This window comes from Rhinopithecus roxellana, chromosome 11, assembly GCF_007565055.1.
Source record: "Rhinopithecus roxellana isolate Shanxi Qingling chromosome 11, ASM756505v1, whole genome shotgun sequence".
Lineage (NCBI taxonomy): Eukaryota > Metazoa > Chordata > Mammalia > Primates > Cercopithecidae > Rhinopithecus > Rhinopithecus roxellana.
The window spans coordinates 45,710,785-45,738,460 of NC_044559.1; the positions used below are offsets into that span (position 1 = coordinate 45,710,785).

Here is a 27,676-nt window from a genome sequence, read left to right on the forward strand (position 1 = left end):
ATGGTTTCATCATCTAATGCTGCAATTGCAACTTTGAGGGAAAGCAAGTCTCTCTATATTTGAACTACAATTGTCCATAGCTCACAAGCAGGAACTTCACGGTCCTTTTTATAGAATGAATAAACCTACTTCCTACAGAGCAAATTTTCCGATTCATAGCAGGTTTGTGGGTTATCACAGGTGGGAATACCTGTCTCCTCCCTGAACACAGCTTTGCACTTAAAATGGCACATAGTAACCATACACTCAGTAAGCATGGGCAGCCAGTGTGGTTTATTTGATTTCCTTCCTGCTGGGCACAGGAAGCTCTCACGGGGCTAGGCTTCAAGCTGGCTTCCATAGAGGGTGGTCACATGCACGTGGGCCTGAGGCCAGCCCCAGGTCAGGTCCTGATCCCTGGTCCTCAGATGCTTCCACTCAGGCTTGAAGCAGGAGTCTGATGGCAGCAGCTCCTGAGAGCCCTTGCCAATGCTCAGCTCCATCCAGAGCCAGCCCAGCCCAGGGAGGCTGCATGGGGCAAGCGACAGGTGGCTGACTCAGCAGCAGCCATGGGGCTGGAGTGCCTTCCTGATGCCAGTGGCCAGGGCTTGTGGCGTGGGGCTCTCTGCAGTGCAGCTTACAGGCAGGCCCTGGGCGGCCAGCGCGTGAGCTGTAGTGGGGCCGATGGCTGCAAACTATAAAGACAGAAGAGAAAACAGGGCTTCAGCACACTAGCAGGGGATGGGGCAGCAGGCGGTTGGATGTGTGCAGGGGCCGTCAGCCAGCCTTTCGGTTGGATGTTACTGCTCATGTGACGCGTTTATATGAATGACAATACTGCCCGATTCGAGCCCAGCTTCTGAGCGCGCAAAATACCTCTGCATCCACGCTCTCATCACTGTCTCTCTGCCACCCTGAGCGACAGCACGCTGTTCCCAGGCTCAGGTGAGGGGCAGGGACATGAAGGCCCCAGGCTGGTGCTCACCATCATGGCTGCGTCGGTGCAGTCCTTCCTCAGAAGCTCTAGCTGCAGACAGTTCTGCTTCGGGTGTTGGGGGCCCTGGGTCTGATCAAGGGGAGGAGGGTGTGGCAGGGGCAGTGACTGAATCCCCAGGAAAGCAGACTATCAAGGTCAGGGCTCTGTGGCCACAGGGTTGGGATTTAAATCCCAGCTCCACAGGACAATGACCTTGGCCCATGGCCCATCTTCTCTGGCTCCATCTCCTCATCCATAAAAAGAGAAGATAACAGGACTCTTCACTGTGCTGCTGTGGGGATTAAATGAGGCGACAGGTGTGAACCACTTGGCCTGGCCCAGATGACCGTCATGGGCTGCTGCCTACGTTGTCATAATCCTTCCAAATCAGCCAATCCGGGGCACTGGCCTCATCCACAGGACACCTCTCTCTGAACAAGCCCCACAGGCTCGATGGTTCTGTGCAGAGCCTCACCTGGGATGGGGCACTGCTTCTGTCCCAGCTCTGCCCCTGCTAGCTGTTATTAGTACAAGTCCCTTAGCCTCTCTGTTCCTCACCTATAAAAGGGGCACAGTTACCCTGGCCTCAGAGGGCTAGTGTGGTGGCTAAATGAGAGAAAGTCCTCATCCCCCACTCTCCTCTGCACTGAGACTGTGGACCCCGAAGCTGTTTGGGAGCAGGTGAGCATCCAACAGTGGCAGCCCCTGCCCAGCACTCCGCTTCATCCTCCCTCCCAGCAAGTGAGCAGCAGGCCAGGTGGTAGTGGAGTTAACAAGCCACCGGTACCTCTGCATAACTCGGATGCTGCAGGCCTGAGGCTCCTTCCTCCAGCTGAGTCAGAACGAGGGGAGGGAGGCCACTGCCCTGCAGAGGCCCCACTCCCACCCTGCCTACAGTACTGCCCTGCTAAGCACCCATTGCTTAGGAAACTCACTGAGGAAAAAATAAAGTTGGACCCCTACCTCACACAACACACAAAAATCAATTCAAAACAGATCAAATACCTAAGTTCAGAGCTAAAACTATACAACTCCTAAAAGGAAACATAGGAATAAATCTTCAAAACACTGAATGAAACAACACTAAATTAATGGTTTCTTGGATACAACACCCAAAGCACAAGTAACAAAAGAAAAAAACCAATAAATTGAACTTTATCAAAATTGAAAACCTTCTGTGCTTCAAAAAAAAAACAAAAAACAAAAAATCAAAAAAGTAAAAAGACAACTCACAGAATGGGAGAACATTTTTAGAAGTCATATGTCTGATAAAAAATCTGTATTCAGAGGCCAGGCGCAGCGGCTCACACCTGTAATACAAACACTTTGGCAGGCCAAGGCAGGCGGATCACCTGAGGTCAGGAGTTCAAGACCAGCCTGGCCAACATGGTGAAACCCCATCTCTACTAAAAATACAAAAATTAGCCAGGCGTGGTGGCGGGCAACTGTAATCCCAGCTACTCAGGAGGCTGAGGCAGGAGAATAGCTTGAACCCCAGAGGCGGAGGCTGCAGTGAGCCGAGACTGTGTCACTGCACTCCAGCCTGGGCAACAGAGAGAGACACCATCTCAAAAAAAAAGAAAAAAAATTGTATTCAGAATAAGGAATTCTGGCAATTCAACAATAAAAAGACAATTAACCTGGGTTAAAAGTAGGCAAAGGATTTGAATAGATATTTCTTTAAAGAAGATATAAAAATGACCAACAAACACATAAAAAGATGCTCAACATCATTAGTCATTAGGGAAGTCTAAATCAAATATATGCTGAGTAACCGCTTCAGACCCACAAGGATGGCCATAATCAGAGACAGAAAAATGAGGACGTGGAGGATATGGAGAAATTGGAACCCTCATACGTTGCTAGTGACAATGCTATAAAATGGCATAACCACTTTGGAAAAGAGCAGTAATACGACCAAATGTTAAACAAAGTTACCTTAGATCTAGTAAATCTACTCCTGGATATACACCCAAGAGAAATGAAAACTTATGTCCACACAGAAAATTGTATGTGAATGTTGAGCATTATTTAACAGCCTGAAAGTGGAAAACAACCAAAATGTCCATCAACTAGTGAATGGGTAAATAAAACGGTCCTCAGCATGTACCATTATTTGGCAGTAAAAAGGGATGAAGTACTGGTAACCTGCCACAACACGGATGAACCTTGAAAACACTATGCTACTGAAAAGAGTCAGTTACAAAAGAACACATAGTGTATGATTCTATTAATACGAGATGTCCGGAATAGGTGAATCCATGGAGATGAAAAGCAGTTGAGTGGTTGCCAAGGAGTGGGAGGAATGAGGGAATGAGGGGTGGCTGCAAATGGGTATCGGGTTTCTCTTTGGGGTGATGATATGTCCTGGAACTAGACAGTGGTGATGGATGCAAAAATTTGTGACTATCATAAAAATCATGTTAAAGTTTACATATTGGGCTGGGCGTGGTGGCTCACACCTGTAATCCCTATATTTTGGGAAGCCAAGGTGGGAAGATTGCTTGAGGCCAGGAGTTTGAGATCAGCCTGGGCAACACAGTGAGACCCCATCTCTAAAAAAAAATTAAAAATTTTAAGTTTACATATTAAAATCATAAAAAGTAAATTTTATGGTTTGTGAATTACATCTCAATAAAGCTATTTAAAAATTTGAAAAAAAGCAACTCCCCGGGACTGGGAACCAACAAATGGCAAACATGACTGGAGTCCTAGAGCAGGATTACCAATAGTTGGGTGAAACGGCAGCTTTTTCACAGGAGCCTTTCACTCCTCTGTGTCAGCGAAGGCCCACGCGACGGCGCCCCACAGAGCAGTACAGTCTGCCCCAGGCTAGGCGAGGGGGCCCAGCATCAATGTTCTTTCTCCATCCCTGGAACAAACTGGACGCGAATGCACCAGCCTGGCTGTGGGGGCAGCAGCCACGTTCACAGCCTGGCTCTGCCACTGTGGTTAGCGACCACTAGGTGTGAAGATACCCACCTCACAGTCTGCAAGGGCATTTTCCTGTACACAGGAAATTCAGTTGCTGCCATTAGTGTGGTGGTGGTGATTTATGACTCTGCTTACCTACTGGTTTGGAGTGACATCTCTGTGGCATTTACAGACAAGTGCACAGTCTTTCCAAGTCAATGGTAAGTAGCAAGCTCAGGTCAGAAGTCGCCCCCTCACCCGCTTTGATCTTCTGTGGTGCACCTGCATGTTGTGCAGTGCTGTACAAACAGTGGGTCCTACAGGGACTCCTGAGGAGGGAGGCCACTAGCAAATCTGAGGCCGAGCTGAGACAGAAAAGCCTAACTACCAACTCACGGGCTAGGACTGTGTCCTCTGTGAACCTTGAAAGCACCTCACTATACAGCACCAAGTCCCAGTGATGAGGGACGACTCACACCCCACACATGGTGCCTTCATGGCCCCCAAGCAGTCCAGAGTCACTGTGAGCAAGGCCAGCTCTGTCACCTTCTCCTCCCCAGCAATGGCAGATTTAATGGCAGTTAACTACTGGCAGGCAGGGTAATCAATCACTGTAGGAAGAGGCGAGGGGGCTACTGAGAGCTCTCAGAGTGTCTGGAGGGCTGCAGAAACGGGCGTGACAGATGCAGGATAGGCACACGCACTCAGGCCCCAGCTGCCATGGGTGTGGACAATGCGGGCAGCAGTCTATTCAGAAAGGCCTGAGTTCTTGGTTCAGATGCTGAGTATCCATTTGTGCTTTTAAACATGCTTGCTTTGAAAGAAGATAGAGTATAAATCTAATTTTCTTCCTCTAGGCAAACACTAAGAAGCCTGGGGAAAACTGTGTTAGGCTTATACCACCAGGCATCTCACAGCATTGTGTGACGCGGGGGTGGGTGGGTGGGCCAGGCGGTACTCCTTCTACAGGTCCAGGAGAGAGGCAGCATGACACACAGGGACAAGAACCAGAGCAGGACCAGCACCGTTTTACCCCTCCTGACCTGCAATATGAAGTAAGCGCTCACTGTGGACCAGTTGCCATGCCAAGCACTTTATGGGTCTTATCTCTTTAATCTTCCTTTTTTTTTTTTTGGGCAGGGGGCGGGGGGTGGTGGAGATGGAGCTTCACTCTTGTTGCCCGGGCTGGAGTGCAGTGGCGCGATCTCGGCTCACTGCAACTTCAGTCTCCGGGGTTCAAGCAATTCTCCTGTCTCAGCCTCCCAAATAGCTGGGATTATAGGCGCATGCCACCACACCCAGCTAATTTCTGTATTTTTAGTAGAGATAGGGTTTTCATCATATTGGTCAGGCTGGTCTGGAACTCCTGACCTCAGGTGATCCACCTGCCTCGGCCTCCCAAAGTGCTGGGATTCCAGGTGGGAGCCACTGCGCCTGGCCTCTCTCTCCAATCTTTCTAACCACAAGATTCAGATACTGTTTTTCTTCCTCAGTGGCCCGTGTGAGTCCTGGGCCTTCCAGTGACTCAACACACGACTTTGGCAAGTTGTTTAACCTCTCTGGGCCTCAGTATCCTCACCTGTAATGAGGACCACTGACCTCTTTTTCTGGATACCCACCACTGGACTGGTGTGGGAATTATATCAGTTACTGCCCAAAAGTCCATCAACTGCTCAGCAGCTCCTGAGACCATGGCAAGGCATCACCATGGCTGACAATGTGGAATCAGTCTTCCCAGGTTCAAACTGCAGCTCTTCCTTCTCAGCAGCATGACCTACAGGCAGGCCATCTGATGTCTCTGAGTCCCACGCTCCATCTTGAAAACTGGGAAAGCAGTGCATACTCCCCACATGAGATGCACCTGTGAGAAGGCAGGTGAAGCCTTTTGCTCTTCCTGACTGCAGTGAGTGGCAGTTTCTGCCTTTGGGTTCTGGGTCACATCGTGCACCCTCTCCTCAGTCCCTCTGGCGCCAGTTCAAGGGTATTTCTATTACAGACACAAGAGTTGTGGTTATTTGTAGACTCATAATACAGTCCCTAGTAAGTGTGAATGTAAACCCTTTAAAAGACATGAAAAAGGTGACTGCTTTTAGAACAGCTAATAATGCCAAACACAAGATGGGGGAAAGGAAGGAAAGGATGCTAACACCTGTACCAAGCCCTGAGCTAATTAAGGACTTTACTCAAATTCCCTCATGTAATTCTGAGACTCATCCTAAGCAGGGAAGACCATACACATGTCTATGAAAGCCACAGAGAGACAATTATCCCCATGCTGCAGGTGAGGAAATGGACTGGGAGAAGGTGAGCAGTCTGTGCAACAGCCCAGCAGGAGGTAGAGCTGCCCTTCCAATTCTAAAGCACCTGCTAGGCCAGGGGTGTCTCATTTGACATTGAAGCCCTAGGATAATTCGTAAATATTAAACAAACAAACAAACAAACAAACAAACAAACAAAAAAACCAAAAAAACTAATCTGAAAAAGACCAAAAGCCCATTGAATAACTTACCTTAATTTGATCGATATTGTCACCAGATAACTCCTGAATATGCTTGAGACTGTATGTGAGGCCAGAGGGACTGAAAAATGTGATGCTGGCTGGAACCCCCTGTGGGGAAGAGAAAACAAGATCAGTCCTTGCCATAAGACTGAGGAGAGACAACATTCCTCCAGCTTTGTCAGCATCGAGCCCTCAAGCCAGAGGCCGCCCAGGCGGTTTTTAGTACAGGCGTGGTTCCTGGTTGATGCTGACATCCTCTGCTCCAGTGAGCAGGATTCTGGTAGGGAACTGTTGGAACGAGCAGGCTGCCATCAGAAAGGTGGTGCTGCTCCTTGGTCGCTCTGCTGGCCCCCAGGTCTGTGTCTGCCTGGCCAGAGGACATGGGCATCATGGAGCTCATATGCCCAGCAGCCTAGACAATGCCTCTAGCTCCTGTGGTCATATGGCACTGATCACATGAAGCAGTGGTGTGAGGCAGTGCTGGCTCCGTCAATGCTCCCTCTCTCGGGAAGTAGAGCAGGCAGACGAGCCTGCCTGGCCTTTCTGCGTTTGGTTTGTTCTATCAGGCCCTCCCAATACCAGGCAAGACATTCAGAAGCCTGCCCTGGGAGAGGAAAGGGAGGTGTTTTACTGCATATAAATGCTGAAGACATCAAGGAACTCAAGCAAGAGCTATCCATTCTCCTGCCTGAGTCCTCCAACAGTCCCCATGGACTCCCAAATTCAATCCAGACTCCTTGGTGGCCACTGTCAGCTCTTCCCACTATGGGCCCAGCCTCGCTTTTCAGCCTCTGCCCCTCCAGCTCCACCAGTGCCCCCATATGATGAAAAACAATGATAACATCAAGGCCACTATTTACCTCAGGCTTGTATGTATCTTCGATGCTGTACAAAAAGCTTTGTGTAAATTATCTCCTTTAACCCCTATAAAAACTTACCACTTCCTCAAAGTCACCACATTAACCTCTCCAAACAGGGCGGTTTCATAGACCACCTACCACAAGCACCTCTTATTGAAATCACTGATTTCAAACCAGCTTGCAATAGACATTTCATGAAACAACCACAAAATTGTTTCCATTCCTAATTCTAGAATCCCAGACTAACTATGTGACAGGAAAAGGCATGCAGGTGACAGCTGGGGACAGTGAAAACACATGTAGAACCAGTATTTGTGAGCTTATGCCCCTCACCACGTACCTGCTGTGAATAGTAGCTGTTCAGGTTCCCTTGGATTCCTGGGTGTGGAATTGTCTGATACACAGTTACGCTTTCCATGGCAATCCCTGGGCACAATCAAAAGCAGGAAACACTTTACCATACTGGGCACACAATGGGGCCTCCGCCACTTCACAGCATAGCACCACCCTCCTGGAACCAGCTGTCTGGAGAGGCCAGACTCAGCAGAGAGGCCTTGAGCAGCCCTCTGCAGCCTGCTGAATGCTGTGGAGTGGTCCTGTGGAAGACGGGGCTGAGACGGCAGAAAAAGAACAAAGGCCCAGAAACCAAAGCCTTCATTTGTATCCAGGATGCCTTTTGTTCCCAGGCTTATGTAGGTTTGTTCACACAAGGCTGTCCCTAGTCACTCCATGGATCCCACGCAGACAGGTTGCATGACACCACGAAGTCGGGGAAGGCCAGCCCTTGGGAGAGGCCTGGAGTCCAGATCCCCGGCTGCACTCCAGCTGTGCCTCTGCATGGTCATGCGCCCCCTCTCTGGGCCTCAGTGTGTCCCCTTGGACATGAACTGATTAAGCGGTGGACTTTCCCACATTCTTCCCTGTGCCATTCAGTGACTCTGAACATTCCCAGGGGTTTTCAGGGCTGGTGATGAGGCACCAGGCACTGAAGGGACTCGTGCAGTTTCAATCAGATATTGACCCATGAGGGGTAGCCAGATGGTAGGTGAAAGGTAGTGAAAACTCGGGCTTCTGAAAACAAAATGTAAAACTCTCTCAGAAGAAATTATGATAATTTCAGCATAAAACAGCAACCTGTCGCCATTTCATATCCCCGAAAACTAAAGAAATAAACTGAAGTATCAAACCTCTGATTTATACATTACTTCTTTAAGGGTAACTGAGACCAAGCTTTCTCTTATTTTATATTGGTATTTTCCTGTTCCCGAAAAGCTAATGATTTTGCTGATCTTATTACCTGGTAGCTTTAGAAGACAGATGATATGGGTAGAAGGAATACGATCTGGCCAGGCGTGGTGGCTCAAGCCTGTAATCCCAGCACTTTGGGAGGCCGAGGCGGGCGGATCACGAAGTCAGGAGATCGAGACCATCCTGGCTAACCCGGTGAAACCCCGTCTCTGCTAAAAATACAAAAAACTAGCCGGGCGCGGTGGCGGGTGCCTGTAGTCCCAGCTACTCAGGAGGCTGAGGCAGGAGAATGGCATGAACCCAGGAGGCGGGGCTTGCAGTGAGCCAAGATCGCGCCACTGCACTCCAGCCTGGGCAATAGAGCAAGACTCCGTCTCAAAAAAAAAAAAAAAAAAAAAAAAAAAAAAAAAAAAAAGGATACGATCTAGCTCCATTTTAATATGGGGGAAAAGTTACAAGGTCTAAGGTCATCCTAGGTTACACTGCTCATGTGGACTGTTAGAGCTTCAAAACCCTGGGAGAGACAGTAACAGTCATAGTTCCATGAAGAGCTTGCCTTTGGAGAACAAGGCGTCATGCTACATGATCTCTGAACACCTCTGTGAGGTGGGTACTATGGTTATGTACAGACAACCATATTTCACAGATAAGGGTAATGATGCACAGAGAAATTACATCACTTACCTTCATTCACATAGCTAATAAACAGCAAGAGGGAGAATTCAAATCTGTTTTTGTCTCATCCTAAAGCTGATACTCCAAACCACTGATACACCTTGCTCCCAGACCAACTATGTGACAGCAAAAGGTGCGCAGGTGACAGCTAAGATGTCTGAGTCAAGGATGGCGGCATGCTTCAGAGGCAAGAACTGGTTTCTAGATGCTGACAGTCTTGGGAGCCACAGCAGGTGGAGCTGGAGGGGCAGGTGGGGCTTGTGTGGCTTGGCTGGAGGGCGCTGCATGCTATTACAAGATCGGCTACATTTGTAACTTCCTTCTACATGTGGAACCAATTCTGTGGTTTGTTACCTCAGTTATCTGCCCAGGGGCCACCTCCACACCTCGATCTCCTGTCCTCTTGGTGAAGGACTGGAGATACACTGTGTGCTCCTAGCTTGAGCCAAACAAGCTGAGAAGAGCGGATCCAAAGAAAGGAAAGTGCAGACTGCATGTCCACACTTCCCGTGAGGATGGTCCCTGCGTCTCTTGGCCTGGCTTATCCAACCCAGCCCGGCTCCCTTGTGTGCTCTCTGCAGGGCCACCCAACACTCCTATCGCTGCAAAGGCTACCGGTGGATCCCAAAGTGGTGAGGGATGTGGTCAGAGCATTCTACTCACCTTTGTCCTTGAGCGCTTTCGGCAGGATTTCTCTTTTGAGGTTTCCACAGGGAAATAGAAGAGGCAGTGCTGAGGACTCCCCTGTGAATAAATAACCAGGCTTTGTGAAAACTCAGGGCCAGTGCCTGTGCACAGGGGAATGGGGAGGGGCAGCTTTGGGGAGGGGGAAGCAGCCCCGGGCTCCAGGCCTGGCTGTGCTTCTAGGACTCAGTTTCAGCATCTGTAACAGGAGGAGCACCTGCTACCTTGCTGAACTTGAAGGGTTGCTTGTTATATGAAGATCATAAGAGGTAATGTGTGCTGAGGTGCTCAGAAAATGAACATTCACACAAGCAATGAACATAGCCACATTTTTTTAACTTCCTCTGATCCTGAAGTGACTCCCTAGCCTGCACTCACTATTTCGAAGGCAGGCTTTCCACCTTAACAAAGACAAGCTAACTCCCCACTCTGCTTCTAGCCACACCAACAGCCACTAGGCCAAGTGCCAAAAGGCATATACAGGCCTTAGAGAGAGAAGCCTGCTAAGAACGGCCCGCCTCTCCTTTCACCACTACCTCTGCTCCCAGCATCTCCACTCTGGGAAGACTTAAGGGCATTTTCAGCCCTTAACTCTTTGCAGAATAGTGAGGACAACACAGGATTTGAACACCAATTTGCAACAATACTGTCCAAAAAACTGATGAGTTGTCAAATGCTAGAATCTTCCCCAAATGTGAAAACAAAGCATTTTAGTAGAAGGAGCCATTTCCCCCCACATCTGTCCGTAAGATGTAAGAAATTCTAATGGGTGTTGTTGATACACATTGCCTATTTTCTCACATCCTTATGATCTCTCTGATCACACCTTCTCTGGTGACTGCAATGGGAGGAAGGAGCAAAACAACCCCTCTCCATCCAGTACCATCTCCAGCAAGCAGCAGCCACACAACGGGAATAACTGCAGGCCACTTAATTTCAAGTTATAAAGGCTACATATTGGTGAATGTTTTCTTTATTTACACTGCTCTGTAAATATCAGTACCAACTTGGGAGACTGTTAAATATAGTTAATAGATGCCTCCTGATTTCTCTCTTCCAGTAGGAGGAAATGTTTTCATGCTCTGTACAGTCATCCCTAGAGACATATTTTCAAAGCCATGTTCAGGTGCAATTTTCTTCCCTGTGCCTGTGTGTCTACGTATGTGTTGGAGAGTGCTGGGTGGAAGATGTTAGGGGCCAAAGCTCTTCCTGGGGATCCAGTAAGAAAACTACAGTCTAGTTTTTCAGCAAGCCCAGCCCCACAGGCATGCAAAGGACCTTGGAAAGATTCAGGAATCTCCCCTTGGCAGCACCTCTTGTGAGGGTCCAGTGGAGTCCTGGGCTGCTCATTCTTATCTCTGACTCACAAGGCTGGGCTGAAGGGGTATGGGGCTCCCTGAGGGCGGCTGCTTGTCTCTATCTCTCCACCACCTGTGCCTCGCAGGGAGCTTGGCTCTGCAGGCACACAGGGCCCACAAATGTCCAACCGGCTCAGCTGACTTCACTGAAAAGGCACCACCCTGTCAGCAGAAAGGAGAAAAACTTAAAAATGTCCTAGCTGAGTCCTCCTTTGCTGGTGAGGGGAGATCTGCTACAACTACATTTCCTGAAAACTAACCCACTTCAAAAAGCCAAAGACAAAGGAGTCATGCCCTTTTGGAATATGCTTAATGCCTGTGGATTTATCTTCAGCCCCAACAGGCCAATGGGATGGTTAAGGCTGACACAAAAATAGTGAATCGTGGAGCTCAGAGGCTCTACTCTCCATTCATTTAACAGGAAGGAGGCCTGGAATTCTGGGCTGTCAGGGCTGATGATGAGTAACAACCCTGAAAATCCTAACAGAGTATTATTATCACGCAGCTCAGGAGGGGGCTTGATAAAGTCACTGCAGGTAATTAAGAAAATGATTATACAAGCAGGAGGCAGACAAATGCCTAGGTAGGTAGGGAAGGGTCCCCGGTGAGACCTCACCTTCAAGCCTAAAACAGCCTGAAGGCTGAAAGACCAGATTGCTGGTCCCGGATGAAACCAGTGACCCAGGGGCAGAACGTCTGCCCGTTTGTCTGCCCTTTCCCAGTTGATTATTTCTGAATAATGTCCTTTAACCGATCAAATGTTGCCTTTTCCAATACTACCTATGGCTTGCCTGGGCATCTTTGTGTGCGCACTGGGGGAATGGGGCAGCACCACCAGGAATTTGCGCCTTACAGAGGGGAGGAGCCTGGCCTCATCAGCTCATGTGTGGTACCCCTGGTATTCAATAATGAGGGAGAAACCTGCTTGGAGAATCCCTCTCTTTGTTGAGAGGCTTTCTTTTTTCTTTCTTTTTTTTTTTTTTTTAGACGAAGTCTCACTCTTTCACCCAGGCTGGAGTGCAGTGGCGCAATCTCGGCTCACTGCAACCACTGCCTCCTGGACTCATGCAATTCTCCTGCCTCAGCCTCCTGAGTAGCTGGGATTACAGACGTGGCCACCAAGCCCAGGTAATTTTTGTATTTTTAGTAGAGATGGGGTTTTGCATGTTGGCCAGAACTCCTGACCTGGTCTCAAACTCCTGACCTCAGGTGATCCACCTGCCTCGGCCTCCCAAAGTGCTGGGATTACAGGTGTGAGACACTGTGCCCGGCTGAGAGCTTTCCTTTCACTTAATAAATTCTGCCCTTCTCACCCTTCAATGTGTCCACATGCCTAATTTTTCCTGATCATGAGACAAGAACCCAGATTTAGCTGAATTTAGGAGCAAAAAGTCCTGCATCAATGAGACTGACTTTTTAAAATGTCGTCTTACTGAAGGACATGCACATATCTGTAAAACAGTAACAATTTCCAGGTTTACAATGACTTCCCCCTCTCGGGCACTGCCATGAGAATCAGTTCAAGCAGACAGTGGGCACCTGAGTGCAGATAGTAAGGATGAGGAGGCTGATCGGAGGAATGGAAGAAAAGTCCGGCAAGTCTGCCAGGCTGCAGAAACTTTCCCAGTTCAGAAGGACATTTCAAATAAACTGTAGTGCAATCTTTCTGCCCACACGGTTTCTCTCTTTTCAAAAGTTGTACTGTATTCTACCTTTTACCACTTAGCATGTAATTACTTTCCCATTAGAGGAGATATCTGGGAAAGAAGGAGAATCTATCAGAACAATAAGTTAACAGATTAAATGGATTAGTAGCTTTAAGCACTTACAATAGTGCCTGCCACAAAGTAGTAAGTGTTAACTAAAATAAACCGGCATAGCTATGAATCGGCCTGTTTACTACGAGCATTGGAGGTAGATTTTTAGCTTTTAAAATCAGGCTTCAAAGTTTACCGAGAAAGAAAAACCTTTAATGCCTTGGTAAAGCCAAGGTGAAGGTCCTTATTAGCAGTCAACATAGATTTTTATTTGGATATTCTAATTGCAAATGGAAGATTTATTAGGACCCATAGATATGCTGGTAATAAATCAGAGGAAATAGCAGAAGCTTTGCAAGGAATGCAGACCAGTATTCTCCCAGATAAGGTCAAAATATGCTAATGTCTACCCAACCAAGCCTTGAGTCAGTTAATTGAAACACCAATGTGATCACTCCAAAGTGACATTGATCTCTTCTGCCTTGTGTTTGCAAAGCAGGAACACCAGCCTGATGGTTCTGGGTCTTCTAATGAACAGTGACTCAGAGGTTCACTTCTGTCTCCTTCCAGAACAAACTGTGGGTACAGCTCAATCTCTTCACTGAAAACAGGCAGGAGCCACCTATTCTATCAAAGAGCTATTATTCTTTTTAGATTTTAATCCCACAAGCAATGTCAAGATCTACCATTTACATTTATTTCTACATTTTTAAAAGAAGGGCTTTGATACCATTTAATGCTGTGATGGTGACTCTCTAGAAACAACATTAGAAACAAAAAGCCTGGAGTCAGACAGGACCCATCTGCATCCTGTACCAGGAGCCCCTGGAGTGAACCTTTCACACTGATGTGTGGCTCCATGACCTGAGAAGCGATCCCATGGTACAGGGGCCACGTAGCACGGGGCCCAACCAGTGCTCTCTGATGAGGAAAGCTGGAACAACTGTCTGTGGCTTTCCTGCAGCTATTTCAACACCTGGCTGCATAAGAGAGTCACTGCTTGTCTAGGCTGCTGTTAAAGAGAATGACCGCCAGCAATCCACAGTCTGGAACATTCCACAGAAAGCAACACGTTGGCCATCAGGCCTTTTCCTCTCAGCTGCTTGGCCTCAGATGCTCTTTGAATTGGCCTCCAGAGGGCTTCTCTACACTGGTGCATGGAGAGGCCTCTCCCGGGAACATCATGTGGCACAAGTGGCCAGAGAAGGACAGGGCCAACCGTCTTTACTAGCAGCAAATGGTGAATACTTTCTACCACGGATTACAGTCTCCTGAACTGTGTGTTTTTAGCTTGAAAATGTCTCACAGTGCTGGCTCATGAAATGTTCTAGAGAAAGCCTCACAGTATCTCTATGTACAGCCCAGGTAGGGAGGATCGGTCTGAGATGGCACGAACTCCCAGCGGTGCAGACTGAGGCATCTGTGTGAGGCCCTGTGCGTTCCTGGAGATGAACTGAGGCAGGGGTTTCCCAGCAGCCCCTTTCCCTTGGGGGTCAGGCTGGCCTCACCCTCATCACCTTTAGGAGCTTTTTTTTAATAACACAAATACTTCGTTTTGCCAGAAACACTATCATCTATCACTGTTTCAGAAGCCATAAAAAGACCTATTTAAGGTGTACTCTCTCCCTGTACCACTCATCCTGATATCACCACCCCAGGGCCAACCTTAGAGGAAACTCTCAGCTGTCAGCAGTTCATCTGACCCTGGCCTCGCAGCTCAGCAGACACTCAAGGAGTTTTAGAAAGGTGTCAGAAAACTCCAGCCTGGGGTCAGAGCCAAGCGCACTGTGTGTGTATTTCCTCTGGCTGCTCTCATGCTTCTATTGCAGAGATTAGTAGTTCTGACAGACCATTTGCCTGCAAAGCCTAAAATATCCTTAACCAATGAAGTTTGCCAGCTCATGATCTCTAGGAAAGCCTGGATTTCCTCCTCTTCAGCAATCTAAGACGAGATGATTCTACTGCGTGCTCTCATGGGGGTGTATGATCTTATACCTACAGCAGGGAGGAGTCAAATGACAAGGGTGTAAGAGCTTGTGGTTGTACTGGACATGCAGGGAAGAGAGGGGAAGAGAGATGCACCTTAGAGGTGGGGCTGCGCTACAAGTAGATGTTCAGCCTTCCCATCTCTCTTGCTCCGAGAATTTTTGCCTGTCTATCTTCTGAAGCCTAAAAATCCATAATTACTTTAAGACTAAGTCCCCATTTAAATGCGAACACCCCTAGAACAAGTGCCATTTGAAGTCCAAGTCCAAAGGCAGCCCAATGATGAGTCAGCTCTTTACCTGGGAGCAAGATGGGGCAGGGAATTCAGAGATGGAAGTAGCTCCTGAGAAGGGAAAGGACAGTCCTCTGGAAGGGGAGAGCACCCACTCACACCTCCTGCCTCTGCTCTCTTTGGAATCCCTCAAGTGATCTCTCCTTTGGTTTTATCTCCCAGATGTTTTATTTTGTGTTATGTTCTAGTCAAGTTCTTTGGTATGGAGGTAGAAGGAAGTGGGCTAAACCTCACACAAGTCTAGACATACACAAATACAAATAGGCTATGGCCCCAGAGTGGGTTACACGCTGCTCACCAATCAATCTCACCACCAAGTATGCACTGAGAAAATATTCTTTTCCTTAGGTAGTGGTCGTGAGGACAACAAAAAATAAATGGGCTTCATTTGGAGTGATCTTTTTCTACTTACTGGAACAAATATATTCTGCAAGCTTTTCTGCATTTCCACAGGTTTCTCCTTCTGTATCCAGGCCAATTTTACTCACTGGAAAACAACAAAGAAATGTATTTCTTAACATGGTTATTGAAGTGCTTTTGTTCCAGCGTTATTTTTTACCATGCAAATACACAGGTATGCAGTTTACAAATCACATAGAGGATGTCTTTTCTTGAAAGCCACTGAGGGAAGATCGCAAGTGTCTGTTCAGACGAGAAAGCATCAGGTCCTGGTACCTGCACCCCAGTTGTGTAGGTCAGGTAAGGGAAAGGACAGCCTTAACTACCTCCCCTGAGCCGCACATAGCTCATCTACAAGAGGGGGAGACACCAACCATATGGAACTGTTTTAAGGATCGTGTCAGATAATAAGAGCAAACTGCTTGCCATCTAGGAGGAGCTCAACAAAGGCTGTTTTCTCTTCAGTCAGGAAGGAGATGATGGGCATTTGGTACTTTTTGCAGGAATCGGCATTACAGAGCCTTCATTTTGTTGGGAGGAGTGGCCAGACCACATCCAGAAAGGCGTCATGGCTTGACATGGCCAAACTAAAATGGAAGGAAGGGGAGGAAAGGTTTCATAATAATCTGCTAACAGGGACCCACAGCACTACAAATACAAGTCGTTGAGGATGAGGGGCTATACCAGGACTTCTGTGAGACCCTATTCATGAACCAAGTAAGAAGCTAACAGACGCAGGCTCCCCCTGCCCTTTTCCAGACAGCAAACACTTGGCCACTCCACAAAGCGTGCTGATGAAGGGAGGCCCCAGGGGCTGGCTCAGTCAACACTGCTACCTGCTCACAGGAATGCCAAATGCCTCTGAGGAAGGAAGTGCTGTGGGCTTTCCACTTAGGAGTCACACAAGAGGCTGGTTAGTAACAAATGGTACCTTTACTAAAAACACCAGCAGCTTTTAACTTATGGATCATTAAAAACATGCTGAATCAAAGAAAAATAAAGCCATAAACTCAGTTCAGGAACTAAGCCCTTGCTTATGCTACAGTGGCAACCCAGGCTGGACCTCCTCTCTGAGTTGAGAAGAGCTAAATGCATCAAAAACAAAAGCAAACAAAAAAACCTGTAAAAACCCCACAGGAACTGAACTGAGACATAAGAACTTGGCCGGGCTCGGTGGCTCAAGCCTGTAATCCCAGCACTTTGGGAGGCCAAGATGGGTGGATCACGAGGTCAGGAGATCCAGACCATCCTGGCTAACATGGTGAAACCCCGTCTCTACTAAAAAATACAAAAAACTAGCCGGGCAAGGTGGCGGGCGCCTGTAATCCCAGCTACTCAGGAGGCTGAGGCAGGAGAATGGTGTAAACCCGGGAGGCGGAGCTTGCAGTGAGCTGAGATCAGGCCACTGCACTCCAGCCCGGGCGACAGAGCAAGACTCCGTCTCAAAAAAAAAAAAAAAGAACTTAGCAGTGATGCTGGTAATCAATATTGACATAAATATGCATTTTTCCCAAGTAATGAAACAATAATAACCATAACCAGAACATTAACTCTCATATATAGCTTTGCTGATCACCTTGCTCATTTGATCCTTACACCACAACCCTGTGAGCAAAACAATTACTACTGTACTTGAGACAGAAGGAAGCTATTAAGCAGTGGCCAGCTCTATTTGTGAGGGCAGACACTGGGGCCACCTGGTCCACCCCACAGTCCACAGAAGGCTCTCAAGAAATGTTTGGGGAATGCATATTTGGTCTAAGGTCTCAGTCCCTGCATGTGGCAAGACTGACTCTGCTTCAAGTCAGTACAACATTTCAATCAACACTCTGGCTGGGCAAGCCCATCTTAAGGGCCCTGCCCAAGTAAAAGCTGACAGTGAAACTTCAAATTGTCTCCAATTGTGTTAAATAAACCTGCCAGAGAGTATTTTTGACATTTGAGAGGTTAAGACACTGACTGCCACAGTTAAAGGGACTATAAGAATGTACTACCAAGTTTGGCTAATTTTTGTTACTTTTGGTAGAGAAGAGATCTCACCATGTTGCCCAGGCTGGTACAAAGAGTCTTTCCGTGTTAAGAATTCCAAGTTGTTAATTACTAAACTATCTTCTGTGACATCACTGGTCTGGGTTTACAAGGTCAAGCAACAGTGGCTACTAAATGGCGCCCAGGCCCGACCTTGCAATCAGAAGGGAAAGTTGGGGCACCTGACCTTTGGGCAGCCAGATAGAAAGCTTTCCTATGATCTGGCTGGCTGAGTTGCAAGGTATCAATCCACAAGCTAGACATCTTTGCTTCTTCAATACAAATTAAAATGTTATTAAAATATGCACATATTATCGAACCAAATAATGTTCTCAGATTTTATGTAGACCAAGTAGAGTAAGTCTTCACTTAATGTCAACTATACATCCTTGGAAATTGCCACTGTAAGTGAAACAACACACAGCAGGTCCTTGAATAACATCATTTCATTCAACATGTTTTCATTACAACATTGGTGAGGAAAAAAATTTGTTTATTATACCTCATTTCACTTGAAGTGGCAGTTTCCAAGAACCTATCAACAATGTTAAGTGAGGACTTACTGTATAATGTTACATAGCATGTACTTTTGAAAAAAATTTACTTTTAAATAAATAGAGACAGGGTTTCACTATGTTGCCCAGGCTGATCTTGAACTCCTAAGTTCAAGTGATCTGCCCGCCACAGCCTCCCAAGTGTTAGGATTACAGGCATGAGCTACCACACCCAGCCAGCATGTACTATTTGCCATCTATTATTAATCATTAATTCCTGTAAAATTAGGTCAGGTTGCAACATTTATAAAGAAATACTGGCATCTTCTCTCATTGGACTTCCACACCAAAATTCCTTGCTATTCACTGGAACCTTGTTTTCATTTCTACTTCAAGAAAAATGTCTACCTTATCTTCTCTTTGCTTCAAATGTCCAACTTCCCTAACCTGATCCCCAGGCTCTAGGGAGCCAGGGGCAGCTCTTGACCAGAGGGCTTGTGGGCAGTGTAAAGTGGCTCCTAATGATCCCTGTGATCCATGCCCCTGTGTCATCCCTCTACTTGAGTGTGGGCTGGACTTACTTGATTCAAGCAAAAAGAAATGCAGAAGAGATGGATGCCACTTCCAAGATTAGGTGATAAAAAGACTGTGGCTTCAGTGGTAGGTGCTCTCTTTCGCTCTCTCTTGGATTGCCTTGTGACAGGGGAAGCCAGCTGCCATGTCTTAGGTAGCCCTCTCGAGAGGCCCATGTGAATGAGCTGGGAAGCAGATCTTCTGAGGCCCGCTTACAGCTATGTGAGTGATTTTGGAAGCAGACCCTCCCCTCCCAAGTCAAGCCTCAAGTCTGTAGCCCTGACCACCAGCTTGACTATGGCCTGGTTACAGAGAACCCCACTAAATCATGCCCAGATTCTGGCCCACAGAAATATTGAGATGATAAATGCTTGTTTCTAGCTCGTAAGTTCTGGGGTAATTTGGGGGTAATTTGTTACACAGCAAAGACGACTAATACATTGGGCCTGGTCTCCTCCCAGCTGTTGGTGCTCAAATTCTGATAACTCTCCAGGTTCCTGCTGAGATTCTAGTTGAACAGAAACCTCAGAGTTCAAGCAATGCCTCCTCCCTGTACCCTACTCAAAAGAGCTCCTTTGTACATTATTATGTCTGAAAAGGTGAGCTAAAATAGAATGTTCAAAGTTGGGTGATTGACTTTCATGTTAAGGAAAAATGTGGTTTCCTTTCAAAGACATTTTTAAAAGTTACAAAATTTCTAATGTCCTCTCTCCTTTGATAATATGTTCCCTGCATTTAGAACATGTCCTTTTCCTTCACAAGTGAATAAACAGGGACCAGACTGAGTCCAGTGAGTGCCTAAGACCAAGGCCTTGTACTTGATATGGTCCACTCTCAGCCACTCTAAGTCTCAAGACATAGATGCTCATCATTGTATCTCATAGTCTTTTTTCTTGTTTGCTTCTCATATGACAGCAAAACGCATAGTGATGCTACTGAAATCAAACTGAAGGGCATGTGATGTTCAAAATGCTTGCTTATCTGTGAACGTGTGAAAGTCTGGAAAGTGTACAAATATACTATGTATTTGACAGTTGAGTTTTTGGTAAGAAATATAGAGAATGAAAGAAACTATCTATTTTCTTTCCTCTTCTCATTCAGGAAAAAATGATAAAAGAAAGTAACAAGCAAATTCTTAACTTATTTTTGGGGGGAGATGTGCGGGAGGGAAGATGGTTTCCTTGGCAACCAAGCCACTGATTCCCTTTCTCTGGCTGATCTGCTGAGCTTGTAGTAAAAGTCATGCTGCTCAGAAGATCTAGGAATAATATTTTAATTAGCTTAGCAACTCCCAACTGGTTTCTTCCCCAACTTCATTTTGTTCTCTGGAAAATGTGCTTTTAACTCTTAAACAATTTTCAATCATTTACACACTTCTCTAATATTTTCAAATTCACTGGACAAATTGAACTTTCTGAAACAAAGTTACAGGCTAATTTATGACAATTGCTAAGCATTGTTTTAAGTATCTAAAATGTTTAATGTTAATTTTTAATATTACTATTTACATTTTACGCTTTAAAAAGAATAAACTCAAGACTAGAAAAATGCACAAAATATTAAGAAAAGTATAAAAACCAATGATAATATCACTATCTGGAGATGTAGGCTTTTAAAAAAGTTATAGTAAAAATATAACATAAAATTTGCCATTTTAACCACTTAAGTGCATAATTCAGTGGCATTATGTACATTCACAATGGAATTAGTCAGCCAAAGGGTACAAACATTTTTTTTTTCCCCAAGACAGAGTCTCACTCTGTTGCCCAGGCTGGAGTGCAGTGGCATGATCTCAGCTCACCGCAAGCTCCGCCTCCCGGGTTCACGCCACTCTCCTGCTACTGAGTAGCTGGGACTACAGGCACCCGCCACCATGCCCGGCTAATTTTTTTGTATTTTTTTTTTTAGTAGAGACAGCGTTTCACTGTGTTAGCCAGGACGGTCTCAATCTCCTGACCTCATGATCTGCCCGCCTCGGCCTCCCAAAGTGGGTACAAACATTTTAATAAAGCTTTTGCATACATACTGACCAAGTGGTTCTCAAAAGATGTAAACCAATTTTTAATGCCATTTGGAAATGATTGAATATATTTGTTTCATTGCATTCTTATCAATAGTATCATATATTTAATTAATTTTTGTAAATTTAATAAGCAAAAAGTAGTATTTTTAAACTGAGTTAAAGTGTTTTTTAAAACTGAAAAGGCTAAGCCATTTTTTGTTGTTTTATTTTTACCTTGAATCCTTACCTAGAGAAGCAGTAGCATTTCCAACCACATACACTGACTTGGCATTCCATTTTTCTTTCAGAGACCTTTCCCAGACTGTAAAATATGAAATTACATGTGAATTGTAAATACCTAAGTGGCCATTTGGACTACTGCCTACGGCTGTTTGTTGACCCTAAGAAACTGTGAGCAAAGCAAACTATTGGTAACCAAATGTGAAGAACAGCATCTCAAACTAAAATTTCATTTTCACTTTGTTCGTGTTTTATAGGCAATTTTTAAAAATTTGCTTTCATAAATGTTTTAGTAGTCCTTGCTTGAAATATTAGCTTATTTCCACAGCTGGTACTACAAGAATTTTAATGGGAACCAGGAAATCAACATAACTTGAATAATTAAATTTGCATAGTGAAATTAAACACATTTAAATCTAGACTTTTAAAGAAAAAGACATTGGTCATTTAAAAAAAGCAACTTAAATGTCTTACAAAGAAATCCAATTGGTTTATTTGGGACATAAATCTGAAAGCAGTCAGCAAACTGTAATCTCAGAGGAGACGGTTCATTTATCCATTGCACCAAAGTAAAAATAATAAATTTCAGATCAATTAACAAACACAATTTGATACAGATAATCATTTTATGATCAAACAAAATCTTTAAATATAGATTAAGGAAATACAAAGAGAAAATGGATTGTATAAATATATCATACAGCTACTGGGCATTCATTACATTTTTAGAAAACAGAAATAATAGTTCTTCCTGTCTAAACTCTGGTCATGAGCATAACTTTCCCTTAAATTCAAGAGCATTATTCCTCTACCCTTTACATCAAGGGAAATTCCCTTTGAAATAGTAACCAAAGATCGAGTTCCACTTTGCTTCCTACCCCACAAATATCAATACTACTTATTCAAAACTTATCCATAGCATGTAAACAAACCACTTTCCAAGCCTCACAGCAGAACAACTGGAGTGAGCACTGGGTGGAGTTGGAAAGCCTGCCACGGAGCCAGCTCTGCCCCTTCACGTGTGTGTCTCAGGTTAAGTCAGTTAACGCACCTTGTCTGTTTCTTCATCAAGGTGACTGGGATTAACTATACTCCTACTGCTTATTCCATATGGTTGTTATGAGACTCAAAATAAGAAAATATATGGGAAAATGCATTTTAAACTTCATTATAAAGCACCAGAAAGAGTTATGGTGACCTTTCTAGGGTTTTCCTCTGTTTCATTATCTTCATCCTCAAAACATATACAAAAGGAAAAAATACAACTGCAAGAAAAAGTACCCAGAGCACCACTGGGAAAGAGTACACATGCCTCCCCATCTAGAGTATAACGGACAATCTCGGCTCATACAGCCTCTGCCTCTGGAGTTCAAGTGATTCTCGTGCCTCAGCCTCCTGAGTAGCTGGGACTACAGGCATGTGCCGCCACACCCAGCTAATTTTTGTATTTTTTGGAAGAGATGGGGTTTTGCCATGTTGACCAGGCTGGTCTGGAACTCCTGACCTCAAGTGATCTGCTCACCTTGGCCTCCCAAAGTGCTGGGATTACAGGTATGAACCACTGCGCCTGGCTGGCTCTGAATTTCTTAGGTTCTCAGACTTTCTTTGCAACAGCAGGTGGACGTGTGTAGGAAATCACCAAGAAAGTGGGATGTTTAGGCTACAATGAAGCCTGGTTGAATGTGGAGACAGAATAACCAGAACTCACCACTGTCACTTACTCCATACCATCACTTACTCCATGCCCACTCTGCTCCAGGTAATGTCCTGGATACTTCCCTTCGGGACTCAGACTCTGCAGCTTGAATCCTGCACTTGTGCTTTACACATTGTGGGGGCCTGGAAAGTTCCACACCCTTTGTTCTTCAGGCTCCTCATCTGACAAGTGAAGATACTAAGCATATCTATCTCACAGGAAAAAGTATTCAGAACAGCGTCTCGCACAGAGTGAGCATTCAGTAAGTTCTACCTAACTAATAGTCTACTACTAGTAGATAATCCCATTACTATTAGTAATAATCCCATGGTGAGAGGCCAAGGAACTCATTAACATCCAAATGGCTGCATAAACGCAGGCCTAACTCACTCCAAAGCCCTGGCACAACCACTCTGCCCGCTGCCTCCACCCATCAGTGTAACTGTGGCGGTGGGTGGCCCGAGTGTGAAGCCTGGCTGTGCACTGACTTGTTCTGTGCTTACTGTCCCAGCCTCAGTTTTCTCAATGGCAACATAAGACATAAGATCATAGCAATGTGTGCCTCTGGATTGTTATCTAGGGTTAAGTGGGGTAATGAACATGAAGTATTCATTACACAGGGTCTGACATACAACAGGCACTCTATAAATGTTAGCTGGGAAGCTATTCAATTGCATTTATTAAGAAGGTGTTTGCCGCATGTTCTCACTCATAGGTGGGAACTGAACAATGAGATCACTTGGACTCGGGAAGGGGAACATCACGCACTGGGGCCTATCATGGGGAGGGGGGAGGGGGGAGGGGGGAGGAGGGAGGGATTGCATTGGGGAGTTATACATGATATAAATGATGAATTGATGGGTGCTGACGAGTTGATGGGTGCAGCACACCAACATGGCATAAGTATACATATGTAACAAACCTGCACGTTATGCACATGTACCCTAGAACTTAAAGTATAATAAAAAAAAAAATCAACATGAAAAAAAAAAAAAAAAAAAAAAAAAGAAGGTGTTTGCTCAGGCTGAAAGCCAGGGTTCTGCCAATGGGCACTGCCATTTTCACACTGTTCTGATAGTGAGAGAAGGAGGTGGGAAGACAAGTCAAAGAGATGACTGGGTCACTAAGTGCCTGACATGGTGGCACTGACCATTTTCTCATAGTTACATTTTTTTCATCATCTCTCTTTCAGGAATGTAGTATTTACCCTATTTTCAGAGGAAGAAACTGGTGCCTGATACCTTCTAAGGGGATAGGTCAGTCCTTAGGAGGTGAACAACGAACAGGCAGGGGAAAGTCCCCCTCAGGGTCATCTGTCTGGGAGTTTAGGAGACAGCCCTGTCTCCTATTTCCCAAGGCAGAGTCTGTGACCTGATACCACTAAGCACTCATTTCTCTTAGAAGTGCAGGTGCTTCTAGAATTTAGTCTCCCACTAGGAGAAATAAGAGTAAATAAATGTCCAGTGGAATCCACAGCAGACCCACCCTCACCTTCAGTTTTATTGTTTTTCTCCAAACATAACTGTGCTGCTTCCACTGCTCTGGGGCTGGTAAAAATGAGTCCCCCGTAATCTTCAGGATGAGAAAGCTGCACACCAAAAAGCAATAAAGGCATTTTATACAATGGCTACGTTCAACATCTTCCAAGGAGCTATGACTCAGAATTCCAAATGCTTCACAATAGTAGTAGGTAAACTAATTCCTTCCACCCATCTCCCCAGCACTTACTGAGTGCTTACTATGTGCCTGGAACGATTTACTCTAGGACTTTTAGGATACACAGGTGACTTTTTTATTCCCAGTATTTCCCCCAGGAAGCTCACAGTCTAGGGCAGAGACAAGTGTAACACAGGATGATAAATGCACTGCAGCACAGAGGGAAGCCTGATGCAGCCTGGGATTAGAGTAGGGTGCAGGTAGTGGGGGAAGACTTGACCCGAATTTGTAACAAAAACGGGAATATTCAGGGGGTGATATCAATGCTGAAGCCCTGATTTTCAAAGAGGATAATGGTGATATCATCTACGAACATTTACTCTGAGCCAGGCACTGGGCTGCTGTAGACATCTGACTTCACTGAAGCTGTGGGCACTGAACTTTCACTCTGAAGCATTCAGAAGGCTTTACTGGACTTGTCTCCTGAAATTTTTATCACTCCTCACTGCAAGCAGAACTGAAGTTGTGGGCAGATGTCCTGGGTTTGAGTCCCAGCCCCGTCTCTTACTTGCTAGAAGTCTTAGCTGAGTTGCCTAATTTGACACCCCAATCTCTAAAATGGGAGAATAACACCTCCCTGGCCTGCTGTGCAGAAGCTGGGGGTGAGGGCTAGATTAAATGAGAGGATCAGTGAAAGGGTTCTAGGACTGCTGAGGGCAATGCAGGTTTGCTGCTCTCACCACGACCTGCTCTCCTGGCCCCAACCTCTGAGTCTGGGTGGCTTTCTGGAGGGGCTGACAGAGGCTCACTCAGAGCCTCCCAACAGCAGCAGCCTCCTGGAGCCAGGTGAGGTTATGCTGCCTTGTTTTAAAGTTTGGGAATAAAATAAGGAGACAGTAAGGGCTGGGCGCGGTGGCTCAAGCCTGTAACCCCAGCACTTTGGGAGGCCGAGATGGGCGGATCACGAGGTCAGGAGATCGAGACCATCCTGGCTAACACGGTGAAACCCCGTCTCTACTAAAAAATACAAAAAACTAGCTGGGCGAGGTGGCGGGCGCCTGTAGTCCCAGCTACTCAGGAGGTTGAGGCAGGAGAATGGCGTGAACCCAGGAGGCAGAGCTCGCAGTGAGCTCAGATCCGGCCACTGCACTCCAGCCTGGGTGACAGTGAGACTCCGTCTCAAAAAAAAAAAAAAAAAAAAAAATGAGACAGTAAAACAGTCCCTCTCTGGCTTCAGCTGGCAAGGGAAAAATCAAACACTAACATGGTGCTCAGTCACAACAGGACTTACCTTCTCAGAGAAACTGGGAAGAGACAAAAATTCAAATGATAAAACAGGGATCAAAGTGGCTTCAAGTCCATATAATCCTAATTCCTGCAAATGAAAGAACATAGTTCTGGATTGGCCAGGGCTGTTTTTAAAATAAGGAAACATTAACAATTTATTCTGTGTCAGTTCCTCTGAGGTTTTGCAGACCCCACCCCTGCCCGCTCCAGGACCCCTGACTCAGTAGAAAGGACACTATGGGATAAGGAGTCTCAGGCCACTTACCCTGATATACGGATCCTGGCCACAGTCGTCTTCCTTAGCATCCTTCAGTAAAAGAACCTTCATTATTGCCTGGCAGTCCTTATAGGGTGCTGTGACAGAGCAAGGAAACAGATCTTAATTAGATCTCAAAGACTCTTTCTAAGCAATTTCCGATGGGAAGGTACACAAGAAGAAGGCAATCAAATGCTTGTTGAAGAGATCTATCCCTCCCACACCATGACTTAGCACTAATGGGCTTGTTCTTTCTAAAGACCCCTGTCACTGATAAGGCCAAGAAAGAGCGTGTTAGCAGTTGATATCACTTGGAAAAACAGATGAAAGCCATTAGTGAAAGCCAAGTGTCCTATGCCAAACATTTATGGTTTGGGGAAGAGAACTGATGCAAATTTAGGGTTGTATCAACAACAAACAGAGAAATGGATATCTTACATTTTAAGGAGATAAACAGCTTTTCCATTTCAAGATAAATACGCTAAGTACCTCATAAGCACTTTAGGAAATAATTATATTGACTCTTCTACTTATCAAATGATGTTTTCTAAACGTTGTCAAGTATAAGAGCCTAACAACCTGGAAAACGATTTGTTGACACCAAAAGCCTTATATACCTCATCCTCTTTCTTCCTGTAATTTCACTTCTAAGAATACTAAAGCAATACTCATAAATGTGTCCAATGATTAACATAAAGATGCTCACACTAGAATTCTTTAGAATTACAAATAACTGGAAAGAATGTAAAGATCCAATGATGAGAATGGTTAAATAAATCATGTTACAGATCTATGAAATCATTAAAATATTCACAAATAACTGCATGAATTATTTAATCACAAAACAATGTTAAGAAAAAAGCAAGATCAGAATTACATAAATAGTATGATTTTATAGATTTCATACATATATGAAAGGATATGCACCAAAATATTAATTATTTCTGAGTGGTAGGTTAAAATGATTATTTTCTTCTTCACCTCTTTTAGTATTATACAATTTTTTTTTTTTTTAACTATGGAAACTATATTCCTCTTGTATTGGGGTCAGGGTGGAGCACATTATAATCATCCCAAAGGCTGGCCAGGCATGGTGGCTCATGCCTGTAATTCCAGCACTTTGGGAGGCTGAGGTGGGCAGATCGCTTGAGCCCAGCCTGGGCACTATGGTGAGACCCTTTCTCCGCAAAAAATTAAAAAATTAGCCGGGCCTGGTGGCATGTACCTACAGTTCCAGCTCCTTGGGAGGATCACTTGAGCTTGGGAGGAGGAAGCTGCAGTGAGCCGTGATCCTACCACTGCAGTCCAGCCTGGGCAACAGAGTGAAACCCTGTCTCTAAACCAACCAACCAACCAAGCAACCAAGCAAGCAACCAACCAACCAATAAATGCTGCTGAGAAACTGCAGAATAAATCTGCTTGAGATGTAGATTATCATTCCATAAATGGCATCAGACCCACCAGTTACTTAATAAATAATACACAGTGGTTGCTAAGAGTCAACAGACTACATTGCTTGAAGCAGAAATGCGCCAATTCTGGGTGCCTTCACTTATAAATTACTACTGAATATATTTCTGGAGTATTATATTATTTATGGAACATTTTAGGAAAATTGGCTCAAAATTAACTGCTTTGTATCTAAGCACCAAACCTGGTGAACAAATATAATTATGAAATCAAGTTCTAATATTGCTGTTATCAAGGTGTTAGCTAGAGAGACTGGGGATTTGGAGGAATGGGCAGTATGGTTCCTACCACTTCCTGAAGTTACTTAAAATGTGTCTCACACAGAAATTAGGAGCCTACCCTTCTGC

General features: G+C 45.4%; 1 protein-coding gene across 7 annotated transcripts in view; it reads right to left on the minus strand.

Moving 5' to 3' along the window:
- Positions 1–246: 246 nt before the first annotated feature.
- The window catches only part of UROS (uroporphyrinogen III synthase), a 35,742-nt gene continuing 8,312 nt past the window's right edge, over positions 247–27,676 (minus strand). For 3 of the 7 annotated variants that reach the window (XM_010357742.2, XM_030940442.1, XM_030940441.1), the window contains 9 exons: positions 25,869–25,957; positions 25,608–25,691; positions 24,152–24,248; positions 20,972–21,046; positions 15,641–15,715; positions 9,815–9,895; positions 7,569–7,654; positions 6,378–6,476; positions 247–674 (listed from right to left, as the gene is read on the minus strand). In XM_010357742.2, coding sequence (XP_010356044.1) covers positions 537–674; positions 6,378–6,476; positions 7,569–7,654; positions 9,815–9,895; positions 15,641–15,715; positions 20,972–21,046; positions 24,152–24,248; positions 25,608–25,691; positions 25,869–25,931 — 798 coding nt within the window. In that variant the 5' untranslated portion in view covers positions 25,932–25,957 and the 3' untranslated portion in view covers positions 247–536. The other 4 variants (XM_030940444.1, XR_747353.2, XR_004059988.1 and 1 more) reach the window with 4 other exon arrangements.